Source organism: Nelusetta ayraudi, unplaced genomic scaffold (assembly GCF_046127955.1).
Source record: "Nelusetta ayraudi isolate G7.1 ecotype Tasmania unplaced genomic scaffold, CSIRO-AGI_Nayr_v1 ptg000022l, whole genome shotgun sequence".
Classification (NCBI taxonomy): domain Eukaryota; kingdom Metazoa; phylum Chordata; class Actinopteri; order Tetraodontiformes; family Monacanthidae; genus Nelusetta; species Nelusetta ayraudi.
This window is the reverse complement of record NW_027466072.1, coordinates 5,765,945-5,787,488: the sequence shown is the minus strand read 5'-3', so window position 1 is coordinate 5,787,488 and position 21,544 is coordinate 5,765,945. Positions and strand designations below refer to the sequence as shown.

At 45.9% G+C, this 21,544-nt stretch overlaps 2 protein-coding genes across 3 annotated transcripts in view; one reads left to right on the top strand and one right to left on the bottom strand.

Moving 5' to 3' along the window:
* Positions 1 to 325: 325 nt before the first annotated feature.
* On the top strand, positions 326 to 7,848 carry cckar (cholecystokinin A receptor). 2 transcript variants are annotated; one of them, XM_076028379.1, is made up of 5 exons: positions 326 to 509; positions 1,659 to 1,910; positions 4,370 to 4,631; positions 5,581 to 5,708; positions 6,132 to 7,848. In XM_076028379.1, the coding sequence occupies exons 2-5, from the start codon at positions 1,760 to 1,762 to the stop codon at positions 6,707 to 6,709; spliced, it is 1,119 nt and encodes a 372-aa protein (XP_075884494.1). In that variant the 5' UTR covers positions 326 to 509; positions 1,659 to 1,759; the 3' UTR covers positions 6,710 to 7,848. The 2 variants fall into 2 exon arrangements, with proteins under 2 accessions (XP_075884494.1, XP_075884493.1); XM_076028378.1 differs by lacking the exon at positions 326 to 509 and adding an exon at positions 600 to 1,133.
* A 4,027-nt stretch (positions 7,849 to 11,875) lies between these two features.
* The window catches only part of rbpjb (recombination signal binding protein for immunoglobulin kappa J region b), a 39,492-nt gene continuing 29,823 nt past the window's right edge, over positions 11,876 to 21,544 (bottom strand). The window contains exons 3-11 of the mRNA XM_076028376.1: positions 19,110 to 19,205; positions 16,684 to 16,849; positions 16,376 to 16,550; positions 15,798 to 15,935; positions 15,534 to 15,646; positions 15,106 to 15,246; positions 14,703 to 14,858; positions 14,525 to 14,628; positions 11,876 to 13,771 (exon numbers count right to left, since the gene is read on the bottom strand). Coding sequence (XP_075884491.1) covers positions 13,447 to 13,771; positions 14,525 to 14,628; positions 14,703 to 14,858; positions 15,106 to 15,246; positions 15,534 to 15,646; positions 15,798 to 15,935; positions 16,376 to 16,550; positions 16,684 to 16,849; positions 19,110 to 19,205 — 1,414 coding nt within the window. The 3' untranslated portion in view covers positions 11,876 to 13,446. The remainder of the gene's footprint in view (positions 13,772 to 14,524; positions 14,629 to 14,702; positions 14,859 to 15,105; positions 15,247 to 15,533; positions 15,647 to 15,797; positions 15,936 to 16,375; positions 16,551 to 16,683; positions 16,850 to 19,109; positions 19,206 to 21,544) is intronic.

The window sequence follows — 21,544 nt, the reverse complement described above, 5'->3', positions numbered from 1 at the left end:
TGGGACTGCACGCATCTGTCGTCACAATTTAATAGTGATTCACAAGCCAGTAAAAATCAACGACCGCTTTAAATCTTTCAGATGAAGAGAACAAGTTTTTTGTTTGTTTGTTTGTTTGTTTGTTTGTTTGTTTGTTTGTTGTTGTTGTTTTTGTTGTTGTTGTTGTTGTTGTTGTTGTTGTTGTTGTTGTTGTTGTTGTTGTTGTTTTTTAAATAATAACCAGTAAACTATGGACCACATCTTGGCGCGCAGCTGTTTACAAAATATGAGGATTGGCGTTGTTTGGGCATTGGGGGAACGCAGCGCATTTCTCCAGACATCACAACAATTGGGTCCGACTCATCGAGCCTCCCACATGACCGCTGGCATGTTCACATGAAATGCCACACGCGTCTAACATCAAGCGGCGACACGGGGATGGGTGCGCGCACTGCAACAGATAGAACGCACAGAAAAGGAGTAGGCCCGTATACTGACATCACGAGGAGATGTCGTTTATCCAGTCAAAGGTCTTGTGTTTCTAGTGTGTGGCTTCATTTCATTGTCCTTCACAACACGACATTGCAAACGCAGAGAATGTAGGTAGTGGTTGTCCCGCACTGTGTCAGTGTGAGAGGGTATAGTGCTGCTGACTTGCGGAGACCCCAAAGGCGGTCTCGTCATTGAAGAATGCGGCTCCTCTGCGTGTCAGTCGAGCTCGGCGTGCAGCACAGCGCAGTGCTGGAGCGCAGCTCACCGGTCCGGGAGCGCACGGAAACTTGGAGAGAGAGAGAGAGAGAGAGAGAGAGGGAGAGAGAGAGAGAGAGAGAGAGAGAGAGAGAGAGAGAGAGAGAACGGCAGCTTTTCAACTCCCTTGTTTCAATTTGGAACATATAGACAGGGTAGGAATTCAGAGTTAAAGAAAAACAACTTCAAATTTTGGATTGTTTTTGGCCGAGATTATGACGAGTGCTACGCCCTGCTGTGACTGACTTCACTTGAAGCTCGAAGCCAGAGAGGACGCGCAATGGAGACGTTCACGATACACGGCATGCTCATGAATTCAACTGACCTGAACAAGATTTTGTGTAATTTTGGCATCAAGAATATTTCCGAGTGCGAGGACGAGGAGGAATCTTCTGTCGAACCTAAAGGTATACATCCCGCTGTCATCTGTGCACTAACGTCCGGATAATTAAGTCATACATGTGACCCAAAAATGCGATCATTTTGTTTTAGAAGGAAGAATCGACATTGAATTGACATTTTTTGTGCGTCAGTGCACATTACGCACACGGCTGAGATCATTCTGCAAACTGTGAGCTGTTTGTGCGTCGCGGCACATATGTAAAAGTCAAGTGCACGGCCATTAACATTCACACTTGAGCGCACAACGCTAATTTCAGCGTCCCCATCGTGAAGTCCAATCCATGTCTACTGTGATTATACTCCAAGACATTTAAAATTACAATCGTGCGCGCACTCGCGCCACAAAGCCACTCCAGCACAAGTAGTGGCAAATAAATATTTTAGGAATATTAAAGTGGTTTTACGTAATTCTGGGGGATATAAAAAGAAGCGGCCAAGGGAGAAAGGGGGACAAAGAAGCAGTCAGGTTGCGCTTTTTTTATGAATGACGCAGCCGCTGACGCGCGCGCGTGTCCTCATCCCCCCCGCAGACATCGACCAAACGGTGCGGATCATCCTCTACAGCCTGATCTTCCTGCTCAGCGTCCTGGGCAACAGCCTCATCATCGCCGTGCTGGTGAGGAACAAGCGCATGAGGACCGTCACCAACCTCTTCCTGCTGTCGCTGTCCGCCAGCGACCTGATGGTGTCGGTGGTCTGCATCCCCTTCACACTCATCCCCAACCTCATGCGGGACTTCGTCTTCGGTGCCGGGGTGTGCAAGTTGGTCATGTACTTCATGGGTGAGCGTTGCACCGCTGGACTTTGAAGATAAATTATGCTACTTTCTAAAACTTTTGTCACCACCCAAAACCTTAATACTTTGTGATAAAGATAAAAGTAGTAGTGATTTGTAGTTTTATTTATTATTTTTTTTTTTAGGTTGTATATCTTCTGTGACCTCCATTTGAGCAAAAATATTTAAATGTCCCTTGTAAAAAACAAAACAAAAAAAATCACTTTCACCCATTTTATCTAACTGAAGTATATTATTAACTATATATTATTATATTTCACCCACATGAGCATAACATTTTACTTTTACTTAATTTCCACTTTTGATGGTGTGAGCTAAAAGTGTGAGGTATATACACACGTTTTAGGAAAGAGCTCTGTGTGATGTCACAAAGGGCACTGATGGTCCTTAACACATAAACGGCTCCCCAACAGGATTAGGGGATACAAAAAAAACCACCTTCAAGTCGGATTTGCCCTGAATCCCTGATATGTTGCTAGAATTTAAAGGAACTAAACACCTGGAGCAATGAATAGGGCCAGGGATGTTAAAGTATGGAAGACTGCTGTGAGTGTTTGAAATTGGTAAAAATGTCTCCTCCAAACTTCATTTCAAAAAAACATCCAATTGAGCCAAAAGTTTAACACTCTCCCATTTTTTGTTTTATTTGAATGAAACTATCCAATTTAAATGATGTAAATGATTCAGATTCAGAAGCCAGAGTCAGCTGGAGGGAGATGAGTCAGACGCGTCACGACTGTGAATCAACATTTCCCTTCCTATTAACTCCCAGTTATTTCTCTCTACCTTTCAATAAGTCGATGCTGGGAGCTCTCTAATAAGCCTCGCTCATTACACACTTCACCAATATTTAATTTTCATCCAATAACAGGTCTGCAAGGAAATCTGATTTACCTCATTCCTCCCATTACTCCCAGCATCGCTCAGTGACATCCTGCAGCATCATTATCCCAATTGTCCGCATGTTTATCTCGTTCTGCGTCGTTCCTCTCAGTTCGTGCGAGGCACTAATCTAAATGTATTCACAGGCCAGTTGTTCTTGTTTAAAAAGTGACTCAGTGTGTTGAGTCTGACTTGGTGACAGGCGGCGCTGGATGTGCTCTGTCTCCTCTCTGCGGCTCAAATCGAATGTGACACCGCAGCTGATGTGCCACACAGTATCACGTGCGCCGCTGCCACCACGGTGACAGGGTGCTGACTGTTCAGTTGTGGGAGACGCAGCCATGCGACACACAGTGAACTCCGAGGGCCTTCGCTCCCTTTAAATTAGTTGCTATCTGAGGAACGTAAACAACTTTTCTCTGAATTTTCTGATTTGAATTGGTAGTCGGCTGTCCAACAGCAGCTTTGAAAGCCATTTAGTGTACAACCAAAGCGGTTGTTCCACTCTTCATAGGCTAACGACATGCAGCAAGGACAATCTAAAAAGGAAGTAATAATCTTAGACATAGAAATATTTTACTTTGTCAAATTTTTAGATAAGGCCAGAAATACAAAATAAAGATCACTCTATTAGCATAATCAACACCTTTGGTTGGAAAATCAACACCTATGGTAATTGAACGTACCATGAGCCTTAGCCCCACCCCCACCTCCTGGTGGTTCAATACCTGGGACTCTCCAACTCCTTTATTTGAGAAGTGAAGAAGTCTTTTGGAAAGAGAGGCGAAACGTCTTCAAGATCACAAGAACAAGTACAGTTGCCCTAACTACTTTAAGAAGACCTGGAGGACTGATAAGCTTGACAGACACCTAAAGCTAGACATTAACTTTAAAGGAGGAGCTTATAAAAACATATTTTTTTTAATTCACAGTCAATGCAACGAGCAGCTGCAATTGTTACATTAAACGTAAACTCAAGACAGTTCACTCTTATGCAGTATTCTCTACGCTTTCTAACACACATACCACCCAACAGATGGCCACTGCAGCTAACAGACCTCAACATTAGCATGTAGCACGTCTCCGTCCCTGTTTACATGGTGTCATTGAAGCATCAGCCACACGACTGAACATCTTCTCCAGGCTGAGGTGCTCCGATGTTTCTCTTTTTTCTTCTATAGCTGTTGAACTGACTTGACCTGACACAGGACGCCCCCTGCCTCCCTCTGAGGTAGCCTATCTTCCAGGCTAACGTAGCATTTGCGTCAAGTCAGGCTGCGAGCCTTCCAGATGCCACTGGACGTCAGATGTATTCTGCTTTTCTTTAGTCTCTATTTTGTGGCTGTTTTTTTGTTTATTTGTTTGCTTAGTTATTGTTGCAGTGCAGGAACGCAGTATTCTTCCAGTGGGTGAAATTGAAGGCAGAGTGCACTGTTCACTCCAGTGTCCCAGCTCTGCTCTGCCTTTAGTTCTTTTCCCTTCTGTTCTGTCGTTTTTATCAGAGCACCGTCTGTCACATCCGTCCACTCCTCCTCCATTCCTGTCTTTTCCTTGTCCCTCCAGGCGTCTCTGTGAGTGTTTCCACCTTCAACCTGGTGGCCATCTCCCTGGAGCGCTACAGCGCCATTTGCAACCCGCTAAAATCCAGGGTGTGGCAGACCAAGTCCCACGCCGCCAAGGTCATCACCGCCACCTGGGTGGCCTCCTTCATCCTCATGCTGCCCTACCCCATCTCCAGCACGCTCAAACCCTTCACCCGTCGAGACAACAGCACGGGTCACATGTGCCGCCTGGTTTGGCCCAACGATGTCATCCAACAGTCCTGGTGAGCTTTGCTTTGGTTTTGTGTGTTTGGTATATTGGAGTTATTTGACGTCTGTGTCACTGTTCCTCCCAGTGGGAGAGTTTTCACTCTGAGACTGAGGCAGCCAAAAGAGTCATTCATTGATTTTCAAAATCAAAGCAAATCTCATAAATAATTATTTTTGTCCTGTTGTTTTTTAAGAAACTCATAATCCGCTAGACTCGGTGTGGGCAAACTGCGGCTCGGGGGCCATATGCAGCCAGTTAAAGCTTTTTAATCCAGCCCACCAAACCTGAAGATATTATATTAATAGTAAGTCATACAATAGCTGTACTGTATTTCATCCATTTTTCAGTGTTTTAAGAGTCATTTCAAGAAAGAGCGAAATACTGTGGGTGCTTCAAAGACACTGTTTTTGTTGTAACTTTGCTTTGGTTCATTTTCAATAGACATTAGTGCACATATTTATCTACATATCCCATGATGAATTTTTTCCTGCTATGAGGTGGCTCACCAAAACACTCCATCCATCAGCTGCTGCTGCGGCCCCTCTGTCAAATTTTAGAACCCATTGTGGCCCCACCAATCAAAAAGTTTGCCCACCCCTGTGCTAGACCTTCCTTGTCCACGTCCCCAGAAGCTGCTTGAAGCTGTTAAAGTAGTGCCAGCACAAAAGGCAATGGATGGATTTTTCTCATTTCTGTAGAGCTCACTGGCAGAGAAAAGATAGAGTCAGATTATTGTTAGAAAACTACAGAGGCCTTATTCTCACAGTGCATTTTGGAGCTTTTAAGGAACATTTTTGGAACAGATCTAATCATAGCGGGAGCTAAAATAGACCAGACTCAAATGCAGGTGTTGTATTTGAAGCAGACAACTATGAGTTGTCTGAAGACGCCCCGAGCCTGAATATGTTTTTTTGCCCCTCTTTGCCACTGACCTTCTCTCCCTGTGCTCCGTCCCCTGCCAGGTACGTGTCGCTGTTGCTGCTGCTCTTCCTGATTCCCGGGATCCTCATGATGACGGCGTACGGCCTCATCTCCCTGGAGCTCTACCGAGGCATCAAGTTCGAGCTCTCCAGCAGGAAAACCTGCCGAGGTACAAATCATCAACTATCAGCATGATACGATGACATTACACCACATGCTGCTCTGCACTTACTTTTATGCACTTTGTAGATTAGATTAGATTGGATAGATACTTTTTTGATCTCCAGGAGAAATTTGCAAAATGTAATTTTGCATTAGTGTTTGTAATCCCTAATGCATACAATGGCCCGAAGGTTGATGGCACAGTGTATGAAGACATGGATGCACTGAATGAATGAGATGCGCTTTTTTTTTTCAATGTATTGTACTGACTTTTCATTATGCTACCCTTTTCCAGTACATGAGTGCACTGAATGTCATTGTATTTCTGTGCAATGACGATACCTATCTATCTATCTATCTATCTATCTAATAACAAAACACACACGTCTTGTATCACAGAAGTTGAAATGTCCTGGCCCCCCCCTTGCAGACAGACAGTCCAGCGGCGGCAGCATCAAGCCCGGTGACAGCGACGGCTGTTACATGCAGCCATCCAAGAGGAAGAGCCTGCTGGGCAACTCCAGCAGTACGCCCATGGTGGGCCGTGTGGCCAGCAGCAGCAGCAGCTCCACGGCCAACCTGATGGCCAAGAAGCGGGTCATCCGCATGCTGCTGGTCATCGTCTTCCTCTTCTTCCTGTGCTGGACGCCCGTCTTTGTGGTCAACGCCTGGCAGGCCTTCGACCGGCGCTCAGCCTACCGCCTCACGGGCGCCCCCATCTCCTTCATCCATCTGCTGTCCTACACCTCGGCCTGCGTCAACCCCATCATCTACTGCTTCATGCACAAGCGCTTCCGCCAGGGCATGCTGGCCACGTTCACCTGCTGCAGGTGCTTGAGTAAAGGCGAAGGAGGGGGAAGAGGAGGAGGAGGAAGAGAAGTCGAGAGGAGGTCAGCCGCAATCAGGATGGCCAGAGGAGGGGAGGTGAGGACGGCGGCCAGGAGCGTGGAGCTGAATGGCCACACGCCGCCCAGCGGAGCCAATACACGCTCCACCGACTGCGTGTGAGCGCCGGACTCCAAGTGGATGACTGGACTTGAGAAAAGGGGGAGGGGCTTGGAGGTGTTGTTTGCAGCGGCGTACAGCAGGTGTGAGTTATTGAAGCAGGGAGCGCTTGGTTCTTCTCACATCCTAACATGCCAGGGATGCAGACGCAGCAGTTCACAGAGTCCCAGGAGCTCCAGACAGCCGAGAGACTTTGGTCGTAACGCGGGGAACCACTTCTCTTCTTCTCTTCCACCGCAAACCTCCCTGACAAGACAACGTTTCACGGTGGATCGAAAAAACACCATCTGACACTTCACACACTGCCAAAAGAATATCGCTCCGTCCAAAAAAATACAATTTCACCAATATTCTCACCCAAAGGAAATTCTGGACATGAACATTCTGGAGTTTCACATCAGGGAAGAGATCCACCCATTGCCAAGACAACTGAGGCCTGTGGCAGCCATATACTTGCACATAACAACAACTAAAAGTACAACAACAAACTGCTTGTGTGGTGTTGTCCAACTCGGCCAGAGAATAAGAGTCAAAACGCTGATGTTGACGCCAGATTCTCTGATAAAATACTCAAAGTGGCCTCGTAGACATGAGTCGCACCAAACATCTTGAAACTCACCAGATTTAACACGACTCCTCCATACATTTGAATAACATCTACGAAGCAGTATTGAGACTTTATGTTGCTTTTTGTACAAATTTTCCAAAAAACATTTTGACTTAATGTTGTAGGCCAATAACTTCTTAATTATTGGTGCTCATTTTGATAAGTTTTGTCACAGAACCACTGGCCATTAAATTTCTGATTTTTCTAAAAAAAAACTAAAAAAAAAAACTGTCACACAGAGCAGGTTATTAACGCAGAGACGGTTTTTAATTTGCATGTGTTAGTTGCCCTCTGATCTTCCTCACAAACAGGCAGTGTTTTGTTTGGAGGGACAAAAAAAAAGAAAAGAAACAAGCTTGTCAATGTGTCTGCATGTAGATAGCACTGCTGTCGGCCTTGATCCACTGAGTGAGAGGGAGCCAGAAAGCGGTCACTGTGTGTGTGTACTCCAGGAAGTGCAAAGAAGCCTTATCACCTGGTGGGATTTGCTACACCTGTATCTCCAGTCCCTGTGTAAATAATAAATAAATAAATACTCATCGCCTGATTTCCACTCCTGCTGAAACTGAAACCTCAGCTGTTTTTTTTTCTGTCCAAGGTCTTGAAAAATAGACTATTGCATTTTAAGTACTGTTTTACTGTGTCGATGTGTGATGGTCATCCAAGCTGCAGCCAAGACTGAATGTAATCCCACTGACTTCACTGATCTAGCAACATATTAAAACTCAAAAGCCAAGCTGCACTGGGAACTGTTCTGCATCCTTCTAAAACGTGTAAACACGCTTTTATCTTCTAAGATCTGACTTACAGTTGACCATAAAAAGGCAACGAGTGCCCAGCGTGCAGAAGCAACTCGGGGCTTTAATGGCTTGAAGAGAAGTTGGAGTGGTGGGGGGCAGCATGAGGGAGGGAAGAACACAGGGACCTGCTGGGACAGCTTTATTATTGCACATTAACAACAGCCTCCCATTATCAGCCTGCCGGCCGTCCTGCCTTTAGACAGCTGGAGGCGCTCAAGATGCAAGTGCAGGTAACTCTTCACCCATCAAGCCTACCAACAGGATGGGACATCTTGGAATTAGATTCACTTCAACAGTGTTAAATAAAACGCTTCACATTCAAAGATGTTCAGCAGGAGAGAGAAGCCTTCAGCTTTGGGATGTCAACAATTAATCGATTATCGATTAATTGTTGATTAAGAATTTAATCGATTCAATTAAATTAGTCGCATTTAATTGAACATTTTTACACGTGTAGTTAATATCATTATAACAGCTGCATCTGATTTGCTTTAGTAGAAAAGTCCAATCATTTCTGATGACACCAACCACATTCCATTATTTACAAGTTCACAGATATGTCCAGTTTTGGTCTCAACCACACTTAGTCTGAAGCTCCACCCACTTTGTCCTTAACGATGCCGATCGGTCCTGCGACACGCCAATCAGCTGAAGGTTTGAGTTTTCAAACTTGGAATGCGAGAGCCACCTTGAGAAGATTAGTTGGATTAGAAACATCCAACAACAAAAGAAAAAAAAACTGTCAGTTCAATTAAAGATACAAGTTTTTTTTTTTTAAATCACTTTTTATTTCTCATTTTTATGCCAATATTGCAAGTTTTTTGTCTCTTTTTTTTTAAATTTTTTTTCTTCTTCTTCTTTCAATGACATACAGATTTGAGCATGACCTGGAGCTGCAATATGTACAAAAAAACTAACATATGTTATTTAAAAAAAAAAATACAAAAAAACCCCAAACAACTGTCCCCTTTTGTTTTTTGTTTTTTTCTTTTGACGTTATTGCTAAAAAATGTTACAAACGGCACAGGTTTCTACCATCAGCAACCCTTTGAGCACTGAGTATACTACCACAATGACACCTCTGCTTACCACTTACTAGAGTAATACACAGATACAGCAAGAGTGTAAGATAGTGACAGGACGTGGATGAGGAGAAGAGAAGGTGACCACAACAAGGACAAAGAAAAAAACCAAACAAAACCAAACAAAAAAACCGGACTGCAGCAAAGCTAAGCATCGACAGGCTGCGTGTCGGGAACAAAACACCCGACTGAACGCCGGGGAGAGAAGAGAAGAGAAAGAAAAAACAGTTAGCGCTCTGTAGTGCAAACAGCCAAATAGTCTTAAAGGAGAAGTAAGGCTGAGTGCGACAGAGAAGGGCTCCACACTCCTCTTTTTTTTTTGTTTTGTTTCATTTGTTTTAAAGCTGCCTCTCACTCTGCCCCGTTTAGTTTAGCAGTGCATGAAAACTACATTATATAAAAAAGACATTTGGCATTATTAGAGGATACATATGTTGTTCAGAGCTCGTTATTTAAAAAAAGAGACGACGAGAAAAGCTGCTTTTGGAAGAGCCAAAGTAAAAAATAAAGGAGCAAGTAGGAGCAGACAGAGAGTGAGAGAGAGAGAGAGAGAGAGAGATTGAAGATATGTCTCTAAAAAGCGTCGCTATTATGAGATGGAGGATTTTATTTTTCTTCTTCCCTCACTGAAAAGGCATGTAACATTTTTTTGACCAAAGATCCCCTTTTACCAAGGAGGTTATAAAGTTATGTATCATCGTCTCCGTAAAGGTTAAGAAAAAAAAAGTTTTGCAAAAGTTGTTTGAAGAGAGGAAAAAAAACAAAGCAAAACAAACTGTAAACCAGCTCAGATTGTCAAGGCGACACATTTTTTTTTCTTCTTAAACAGAAAAGAAAACCATCACGCTTCTCCACGCTGACGGACGTGACAAAAGCTGCTCCGTTCAGGTTGATGAGATGATCAAGGAGGCAGAGGTGTAAACCAACAAAAAAGGAAAAAGAAAAAAAAGGCTGAAAAGTGTGTGTATGTTAACAACGCAGAGGTTAAAGTTGAAACCAAACTTTTGAGCCAGTAAACGAAAAAAAGACAAATCTACAGTTGAGATTTGAAGACTTTGTGAGCTCTGTGCAGCGTTCAGAGTTCAGGGTTCAGTGTGGCGAGGCGCAAACAAGCAAGAAAATAGCTTTTGATGCTACACGACTCCTCAACAGTTCCAGGAGAGACAGGAAGTGGCCTCTGGAAACAGGAAGTGGCCTCTGGAAGAACAAAAAAAAGAAAAGAAACAAAAACACTCCCAGGCCATCCTAGGCAGCAGAGGCAATAATGCACTTTTTTTTTTTAGTAAGACGAGGGGAGTCTTTGTACCAATAATTTAAAAAAAATATATCAATATTACAATATAGAACATTTAACATTAATGACTGACAGGTGGGCAAAGTTTTTTTTCTTTTGATGGGGAAAAATTGTTTTTTTACAGTGAAAACTGGCAGGTGAATTTCTGTTTTTTTCTCCCATTTCAAGAGTTGGAGAAGAATTTGGAAAGATTTCATGAAGCAGACATTCAGGTTACAGTATTCTCAGTATACTTTTTTTTTGACCCTCCAGAAGAGTGTGTGCGAACTGCCGTGGCGTCACACTGAAATGAGCGGTATTGCCTTTAGAACGTTCTCGAATAAGACAGTTGGATCCTGGTGGAAGACCTGCTGGGGAAGGTGGGAAACGCTTCAGGGGGTTTCTGTTGGAGCACTTTGATAATGGAGCGAGTCTGACTCAGTATTCCATTGCAGCAGAAAGACACACACACACACACACACACACACACACACACACACACACACACACACACACACACACACACACACACACACACTTGCTGGCTGGTGAACTAGTTCTCAGGGGGACAAAGACGGTGAAATGACCTGTACAGTATTGCTGTTTCCATTTTTGGGAAAGGAAAAAAAATGCATCTTGGATATTACGTACACATGCGGGCACACACACACACACACACACACACACACACACACACACACACACACACACACACACACACACACACACACACACAGAAAGAGAACGAGAGAGAGAGAGAGAGAGAGAGAGAGAGGGCTAGAAAAGGCCTTTATGTTCCCACAGGAGACGACGTCGCCGTGAACATGTATGAGTGCAACTACTCGACGTGCGCACGCTCGTTTAAAACCACAGGAGATTTTGACAACTTTTTCGTTTTCTTTCTTCTTTTTTTTCTCTTCTTTTTTTCTTTTCTTTGTTTTGTACATAATAAGGAGAAGGCTGGAAAAAAAAGAGCTTACAGCGCTCGCGAGACTTTGTACCTTAAGTGAAGCGGTGCTGGGCACCGTGTGAAGGAAATCAAGGAGAAGAAAAACAGACAAAACGACAGCTTTGTTTCTTGTACTTGTTACACCAAATAATTTAAGAGGAGCAAGGAGAAGAAGGCTGGGAGATCCTTCATAAGGCTGGTTCGCATGACAACGTGATTCCCGGGAGCTGCAGCGTCGAGCTCCATGCAGCCGAGCTCTGCTGAGAAAGAAGCCAGGCGTTTGTTTCTATGTTTCCTTTTTCTCGTTTTTTTTTTTTTTTTTTTTTTTTTCTCTTTTGTGCTATGCAAAAAGTGAGTCAACAGCAGATAAGTAAAAATGTAAAGGTTCGTATTATCATCAGTAAGGCCACATTGAATTTGAAAAGCGTCCGTCTTTTCTCGGTTCTTTTTTTGGGGGGGGGGAGTTTAAATGCCACCGCAGCTACAGCACAACTGGAAGACACCTGGACGGCTGCTGAAAGACGAGTTGTGGTTGTTGGTGTTGTTGTTGGATATGTGACCGGCTGGACTGCGAATACAGTAAGGATATACAGTACTAAGGCGATCCGTTCAGAAGTCAACCGTGACGCTCGCGTTCCATTTGTTGGACGACAGCAAACTTGTTTTTTTTTCTGAAAATGTGGGAGTCAAGTTTTCCTTTTGTTTTCGATTTTTCTTTTTGTCGTATTCAGAGTACTGTAGGCAAGGCAGAGGCGTTGCTTAAAGCTTTTCTTTTTTAAAGACTTCATAAAAACCAATGATTTTTTTTTTTTTTAAAAGAAAAAAAGAACAAAGGCCCTCTGAGGTTATTCCCCAATTGAAAAAAAAACAAATAAAAAAAACAAACAAAACCTTCGCTTATGCAAAAAAAAAACAACCCAGACTTCAGATTCTTTCCCCCCCAGACAGAAGAAGAAAGAGTATCAAAACACACAAAGTTCCAAACCCAAAGACTGAAAAGAAAGACAAAAAAACAAAAACAAAAAAAAACAGGCGTTTGTCGTAAGGTCACAAGGTCAGGTAGGGATTTTGGACCTCAAGGTGGGGAAACAAAGCCCGAGCTCAGAGGAAGAATAGAAACTATTTGGTAACAAAAGTGAACTATATGTTTAATACAAAAAAGGTATGGAGAAAAATGTACCTTTACTAAAGCTTATACATGATCCTTGGTCCATAAAAACTATGTTATCGTCACTTTTTTTTTTTTTTGTCGTTTTTCGTTTTTCAATGCGTGTCCCTTTCTCGCCATCCTCACGCTCCATGCCTCGCCCCTCCCCCGACAGCAACGCGTCCCACCTCCTCCAGGAGAAACCAATGGGACGGGCCACAGTGAAGCGAGTGATGGAGAGGGAGGACGAGGACGAGGGAGGAGGAAGAGCAGGAACAATATACTTTCCTTTCGGAGGGGCCGGGGGCGGGGGCTGTTTGTACACGGCGGGACGTATTGTTGCAGTTGCAGTTTCCGTCCTCACGGCGGCGTGAAGGTGCTGCTGCTCCGAGCCCCCAGGAGTCTGACTCACTCACTCACTGACTCACTGACTCACTCACTCACTCACTCACTGACTCACTCACTCCAACGCAGCACAACTGGAAGGGCAGGTCCCAAAAGTCAACCACAGGGAGCAGGGTGGGGGTGGAGGTGGGGGAGGGGGAAAGCGTAGATGATGCTCGAGGGCGGGTGTGTTGACAGCTCCATTCCCATTGGCCCATCGGGAAGTGGAGCGATCCCTCCTCTCCTCTCCTACCCTCCGTCACGGCTCCTTTCTTCTTTTTTTTTCCCGCCCGCCGTTTCTTCCGCTTCTTCCACGCTTCTTTGTATCCAAAATTTGAAAAAGAAACAAAAAACGCAGCACTTTCAAGTGAGTCAGTTGTTGTTGGTGTTTGTTTTTTTTTCTTGTTATTATTCCCGCCTAGTCTGTGTTTGCCCGGCGGCGCTCCCTCCTTCTCAAGGCGTCCCCAGCGGCGGCGGTGGGGGAGGGGAGGTGGGGTGTTAGGAGACCACGGCGGCGGCGGTAGAGGGCGTGACGCCGGTGCCGGTGCTGTTGGGGCCGTAGACGCCTCCTGGCCCCGCCTCCTGGCCGCCGCCGCCGCTGCTGAGGAGCGGCGAGGTGCCAGCCCGCAGGATGGCGCCGGCCGCGTTGCAGTGCGGCCGCGGGCCGGGCTCCGGCGTGTAGGTGAAGGTCAGCGTGGTGGAGTAGATGATGCCGTCGTTCCGCACCAGCGTGACGGGAACCTGCACGGGCTGCCGCACCCAGCGCCAGCCCTCGCGGAACGCAGAGATGTCGGGCACCACGCACAGCATGCTCTCGCCGCACCTGCAGGAGGAGGAAGGGTTGATGAGGTTGATGAGGCCAAACTAGGGATGTTAACAATTACTCGATTAGCGATTAAAGGTTGATTAAGAATTTAATCGATCCAATTAAATTTGTCGCAATTAATTGAACATTTTTTACACGGGTTAATATGATGAGAACAGTGTAGTTATAAACCATCACTTCTGACAGGAAACTAAAACTCTGAGTGCATGGCTCAACAGGCCAATTCCAGGGCATCTAAAGGGTTTTATTAGATATTAATCCCACTGGAGTCTGAGAGCTGCGAGCTTTGAGGTTTCATGTTGCACCAATGGGCTTAATCCCTCCAATCTCTGTCTTTCAAATTATAAATAAGAGGAGAAAATAACCTAGAGTTGACTCTGATCTCGGCCCGACTGATTCAGTAGACTCAACACATCAAATCAATCTCACTGTAAAATCTAAAGTCACCCAGGAACGTTTGAAGAAAAGGGAATTATTACAGGAGAGTAACTCCCCAGTGCCAGATGGATTTCTGGCACAGGTTGCAGGTAAGACGAGCAGATGGGATAACCTGCCTCGATGATCAATGAATCCCAAAGGGCCAAGATGACCATTTCTCGTATTACACCATTAGGTCTAAAACGAGAAAGTATTAGGTATTCTGAGGAAAACCCAAATCCAATACGGACGTTGGACTTAGCACGATACTTAGACCAAGTTGCTGCACAGCAGAGAATAAAACAAAGGCTAAAATAAAAGAAGTGGACTCACCGGTACATGGTCTCCGCCTCCACGTCTCCAAACCAAACTCGCAGGTTCGGCGTGAAGTTCTGTCCCGTCAGCTCCAACATGGCAACGTCGCCGCCGCCGTTCAGCTGCAGACGGGAAAAGGTTTTCGATTAAGCGCTTGACAGGAGACGGAGGAGGACGGCGGACGTGACGTTTGTACCTGTAAGCTCTCGACCACAGGCACGGGGGTGACAGGCGAGTGGACAGGGCCCATGCCCTCGTAGAAAGTGTATTCGGCCTTGTCTGTGCTGATGATTGTCCAGGAGGCGCCGTCGTTGATCATCTCCTTGTTTGGTTCCTTTGGGCATGGAGTGGCCTGGCAGGGACGCGGCGAGCAGAGATTTAGTGCGAAAACTCCATCAACATGAGGGGATTTCAAACTTTGTGAACGAGAGAACGGATGTCAAAGACGACACGCACGCACATGCAAAAAAAAAAAAGGACAAAAAAAGAAGCAAAAGCAATCAGACTCAATCATCCACCTGAGGATGAGGCGACCTTGAGTCAAGAGTTGAGGCTTAACAAGAAGAGGGAGTGGAGGGCATGATGTGCGTGCGGCTCACTTGAAATTGGATGATCCTTTCTTGGGAAAGGCACAGGTACATGCGCTCCGTGTCCTTCAGGTAGAAGGCACACTTGTGGAGTTGCGAGACGGGGTCGTCGGCGTCCAGCAGCGCCGTCTGCTTGTCCACCTTGCGGATGATCTGCAGGAGGCGAGAGCAGCGGAACGAGTCAGAGGTAAAAATGGGCAAATGGTTCAAGGTCTAGTTTTCAAAGCTTGAAGTAAAAGATAAAAATGTATAAAACCTAGAAATGATGCCATTCAGAAAAAAAAAAAAACCCTTAGCTCTGTTTTCAATAACTTCCATGTGACTTCTCTATTTCCATCCTCCTTTTAGCAGCTGTGCTGATCTTGAACCAACTCCACAACTTTTCACTCGCATTTCCTCTCACAGTCTTCAGCCCTTTTACTGCTCTACTTGTTATTTACCAGTCTGGGCAGCGCCATGCCGGTGACAGAGCAGACCAGCTTGACCGTCTGGCCGTAGTGGATGTAACCGTCCCTCACAGTGAACTCCTCTCCCTCCGACTCCTCGTCATCCACTGAGGAAAGAAGAAGAAGGCGGCAGAGAGGTGAGAGACACGCAGGTCCTGCAGCTTCATCGTCAAACAAAGTCGGTTTTAGTTAAACCAAGACTAAATCAAGTGGGTCAACACTCTTATAGGATGAGATGATATAAGGATGTAAGCTTACACAGGTGGATGTAAAAGGCACCCCACTGCTGGGAACTGGCGTGGAAGTTGCCGCCCTCTACGTGCAGGTAGCGCGTGCTGACCGTTTGAGACCGCAGACGATTGAACAGCGCCACCTTGGTCCCCGATGCAATGCACACTGTGGACAGAAAGGAGAAGCCAGAGGGCGGTTAGCAGGCTGACCCGAGCATGGCGGGTGATGTGACAGGTGGCAAGTGTGGGCGCTCAGCTGAGAAAATATTGCCCTCTAGTGGATGAAAGTGGCAAGACTACTTGGGGTCTAGTTGCAAACAGTAATCCAAAACAAGTGACAACTGCAGCAAAGAGATAAAATGAAGTCAAATATTTAAATAAAAAAAGCATATTCAATACCAAAAGTCACATACATGTGCCTTGTTTTTTGTTGATATTGGTCTCATCTTAATCCTGTTATTAGTTGTCTGAGTCTGAGCATCACCACTGAACTGAAAGCTGTGAACATCTAACCTACTGACAGTGACAAAGTGTGTGTGTGTGTGTGTGTGTGTGTGTGTGTGTGTGTGTGTGTGTGTGCGAAGAGAGAAAGAGTGACAGACGTACAGTCAGCGTTTTTCAGGGACTGCTTCTTTTTGGAGGGCTTGGAGATGACTTTGATCCTCTTGCTGAGGAAGACGCCGATGTCGGCGCTGTTGCCGTAGAACATCTTGACGGACAACATGAAGTGCTTTCTCTTGTCAGAGTCGGATATGTACAAGGTTTTGGCTGTGCAATAGTTCTGGATGGAAGGAGGGAGAAAGGAAAGAAATATGGTCAACTTTTCACACTGCATCCAAACTCTGTGAATATGGATTTCATTTCCTTTCTTTCTGAGGTGAAGCGCAGAGTGGTCCCGTGGTTCGCTGCAGTACCTTTCCCTCTAAGTTCAGCTGTTGCATTTCCTGGTCGCTGTTGCCGATGCCGATGAAGGCGCACGGCTGTGACTCCTGCTCGGAGCAGCCGTCCCGCTCCATCTGCTCCTTCTTTTTCTTCCAGCCGCTGCCCATCAAGTAAACACATGGAGGAGGGCAGAAAAACCTGCACGCACACGCGCACACACACACACACACAAAGTATTCCCTTGTTTAAAATACGTATAAGAGTGAGATGAAAAAGTGAAGAGAGAAAAGAAGCCAGTGCTTTTTGTGTGTGTGTGTGTGTGTGATACATAAATACTGACACAATCAATATATTTTAAACTCTTATGGCTTAAGGAGACAAACTTTAGTCGAGGATTAAAAAACAAGGTGAAACTCCCCAACAGACTGAACAATATGCATCTCCTCTATTGCACCACTAGAGGTCAGTGGTGCAACAGTTAATGACAGGAAGCCAACTTCATGTGACACCAGAATTTTGCCTAAAATCCGGTGTTTTACATAAAGCTGAACATACCAGGGTTCAGTAAAAGTTCCTTCCCTCCATCAGGATACTTTCTAAAGTGAAGTGCAAAATTCCTTTGAGTGCAACAATAATTTTAGGCAATTGTGAAAACAGATCATTGGTGTAGGTTTACCGGCCTCTCTTCAAATCAACATGCGAGAGTAAGACAGGAACTGCAAGGAGACATTTTTTCATCACAGCAGCAACTGCCTCTGTGGGCGTTTGTCTCCTTTCACCTTCTATAAAGAGCAGCGACCGAAACACACATTTCCATTCAACAAGGACCGGGACTTTTTATTTCCTTTCACTACAAAAAAAACCCTTTCATACTGAACACTGAACATGTGAGCAAATCATGGCATGAGACCAAGGAGATAAGCTTTTTATCTAAAGGCAATTAGGATTTGTGTCAACAAAACATCCAATGTCACGCACGATATTTCAGAATCTGAGGCAAACTAAAAATCAAAAAGCCCAATGAAGCCCATTCTTTGGAAATAATAAAAACCAAACTTGACTGTCATATGTGAAATTTAAACAACTACTCAAAAAAATCTAATTCATCAGAAACTTACAATGTGTTTTTTGTTTTGTCTGAGCCTAAAGTGTATAATCCAGGTAAGCAAGCATGAGCCCAACAATGAAGGCAATGCTTCCTCTCTCCCTGCCATTCCAGGTGCCTCGCTTCAAGTGGACAAGACATTTAATCGGAGGACTTCATCTCAGTTTCAACCTCTTCGTCCTCCTCCTCCTCCTCCTCCTCCTCCTCCTCCTCCTCCTCCTCCTCCTCCTCCTCCTCCTCCTCCTCCTCCTCCTCCTCCTCCTCCTCCTCCTCCTCCTCCTCCTCCTCCTCCTCCTGGAGATCTCTGTGGTGTCTCAGTCGGCCCTGCGCCGGGCTGATTTACTCGTAGATAGGCCAGATGAGATTGCGAGCAGAGCAGGCAGCCTCGGCAAGGAAAACAAAACAAGCAACGGAGGAGCGAGCGCTGAGGAGGGTTGCATAATGAGCACGGTGGTCGGGCGCAGGGGAGGGATGAGGAGGGGAGGGGGTCAAGAGTGAGATGCACAGTGGTGAGAGGTAGGAGTGCAGCAAGGGCTGGGGTGGAAAAAGATGATCTGCAGAGTTTGAGAGTGCAGACGGAGACCAGGAAAAGACGGCAGACGCTGATGTGAGATGTTTTTATTTGGATTGCGACCGTGTGAGACGCAACCCAAACACCCCCTCCCCGGCACCCCCCAGGCTTTTATCTCCCACTTCCTGTCCCTCCGGGCTCTGTCTGCCTTCCCCATTTCCTTCCACATTTTATCGGCCTTCACCTGAACGTGACCTCCCGCCGGAGGTCGCCGCTCATTTCCTCCACTGACCTCTCCTGGTGCGAGATCAGAGGGCCTGACTTGCCCACGCTGCGTGGCAAAGAGCAGGAATGTGTATATCACTTGCTCGGAGGAGTCTTTACTGCAGCATCTTTTCATGGATTTATGCAGAAATGCTGCGAGAGCAAACTTTTCCTACAATCTAAACAGAGGCAGGTCAGCTTCAGGCTGATCCACAGAAACAAATGCTGAACAAACAGACCTGAGGTGCTGTGGCCAAGATCTTCCAGTCTACTACACACAGCAACTTTGCACATCAACCGGATTCCTCACTTTAAAAAATATCATTGGATGGACTCCAAAATGAACTGGTACACCTTAAGGATAAAGAAGCAGGAGGTACGAGGGCCAAATCATTCTCACATTGAATTAACATAAAACAGCCAGTCAACGACGTTCTTGCTGGACAACAATACTGGAAAGAACTCATCTGATTGGTCCACTTGGAATCTTGGAGCGCAGAGCAATGAGCACGTTTGTCCAATCACGTTCGATCACTCACCTTCTGTAGGACACACGATTGAGGAAACATTCGACTCACCTTTTCTCATTGCCGTAAGATTTCTGTGCAACTTTTGCGTGCAGGATCATGACGGTTTGGTCGCCTCGCTCCTTCAGGTAATTCCTCATCGCTTCTCTGTAAGGATAAAACACAGGAGGGGACTGTTTATTAGCAGGCCGCATGCTGGTGGAGCAGGTGAAATGACAGAACACTGGGCGAATCTTGGGTGAGTTGTGTTGACATGGCGAGTGCCTGTTACCAACTACCAAAAAAATGCTACGACCTCTCCCAGCTGGAGCTGTTTGAGGTGGAGGCACTCAGACACGCCCCCAGAGTCCAAGATGGCGGCCCTTTCATTTCAATGAAGTTGCTCACCCAGCGCACACGGCAAAGAAGTTTTTGACTTCCGCATTAATGGGCCCATATAGCATGCACAGTAGTGTCACCTCCCATCATGCCTCTCTGTAACTCACATGATCTATTTGACCAATGAGAACGATTCTGGAGAACGTCACTTACAGACACGGCAGGACGCAGCCAATCAGAATGAGCTGAGACACAGTAGCACGTACAACGCTGTGACGACACGCTGAGAATAAACTCTTTACTGGTGATTTTCTGGACTTAATCATTTTTCACTCAACGACTAAAAGACCAACCAACTGAAAAATCTACAATAGAAAGACTTGCTATGATTCGTGTTTCAGGTCACAGTCGTCCTGTCAGCCGTTTTAAAGGCGTTCTGCTGCAGTACCTCCAGTGGCCACTTGGAAAATTGGCGGGCCGCCATATTGCCAGTCCAGTATCCAGTTCTTATAATACATCCGTGGACTCAGACCGAGCAATAACATTACATGACAGACTCTAGGGGCAGTGTGGAGCGAGGACACAGAGCCGAGGGGAGCGGTGACTAACAGAGACGGGGCAGAGTAGAAGGGGCTGATGGGTAAGAGGGGAAGAGGGGTAGGGGCGGGGGGACAAACCCAAAAACAACAGCGCTGAGCTCACTAGCTAAAGATTCCTCGTCTTGTTGCAAAGTCTGTACTGCAATTATTTCTGTCAACGCTGCCAAACGCAGCCCAACCGCACCACAGCGCACCTCTCTGCACCTCCTCAGCAAAGAACTGATCAATAGGAGGAGAGCATTCAGAGGCGGCTGGCGCCTGCTACACATTATGCCGGACTGAAGGGGCAAGATGTCAAAGATCGGAGTGGTTCACAATTAAGATGCATCGCAGACACACACACACGCTCACAGACACACAAACCCAGCCACTCCGTGCAGATGTCAGTGACACCTGACACGCCAAGATGCACAGAGGGTTATGCACACACACACACACACACACACACACACACACACACACACACACACACACACACACACACACACACACACACACACACACACACACACACACACACACACACACACTTCAGTGAGACAGGGTCTTTGTTACGAAAAGCAAGGGGCCCCTTGCAGTTCAAATGTAAGTGTGTGTGTGAGAGGGAGAGAGTGAGAGAGAGAGAGAGAGAGAGAGAGAGACAGAGACAGAGAGAGAGAGAGAGAGAGAGAGAGAGAGAGAGAGAGAGAGAGAGAGAGAGAGAGAGAGAGAGAGAGCGCTACAAAGGAAAGCTGAGAGGGATTTTGAGTTTATCGACTTGGATCGGAAAATGATTCATTTCTCACATCGCTGCGATAGGAGTCGACGATTTGGCTGGACGAACGTTGCAGCTCGAGCCTTTCGCAGGTCTGAATCATAACATCACCCCCTCCGTATTTATTCGGAATTTTCTTGCAGATACCGATCACCAGCAAGTGCAAGTGGAAAAAAAAACATGAAAAATAGAAAATTCCAAAGATTTGACAGCATTTGCTGATCCGATGTAATCTGAGGATGCTTTACGGGTGCAGAAAATTATTTCTGCAAACTTATTCCTGATTTTTTTCATGCTTCAGGGATGGATAATTATTTTTTTCAGCCCTTGTTTACAATACAAGGCAAGATATTCATTTATTAAGCAAAGCACTTTTCAACAGCGGACAAGACTCCAAGTCTCCGGAGCTCGCGGCAATGATTGATCACAAGCCCGCCCCGTCGATGCGGTTCTCCTGGCGCTGCTCCAGCACGTCACATGACGCTGGAGCCCTCTGACGATGCCCGTGACCCGCAGGGCACGCAAGAGGGCTGAGACCACGGGCAGAAGAGTGAGCACGCTCTCTGAGCAGCCAAAAGGATTAACGTGGACGGTGAATTTTCTGCACACTTGATCTCCGTGCGTGCCCATTAAGTCACCATATAATTGGGAGGAAATGAGTCAGCACTGCAGCTTCGCAGACAGGAATCAAACATGAGGGAAGCATGACGTATGACAAGCTGGCACTGGAACTGAACCAGTCACAGGGCAACTCAATACGTCTAAGGGAAGTGGCTGTAAACACCCTGCAGCAGGTTGGCAGAGGGCTTCTTATG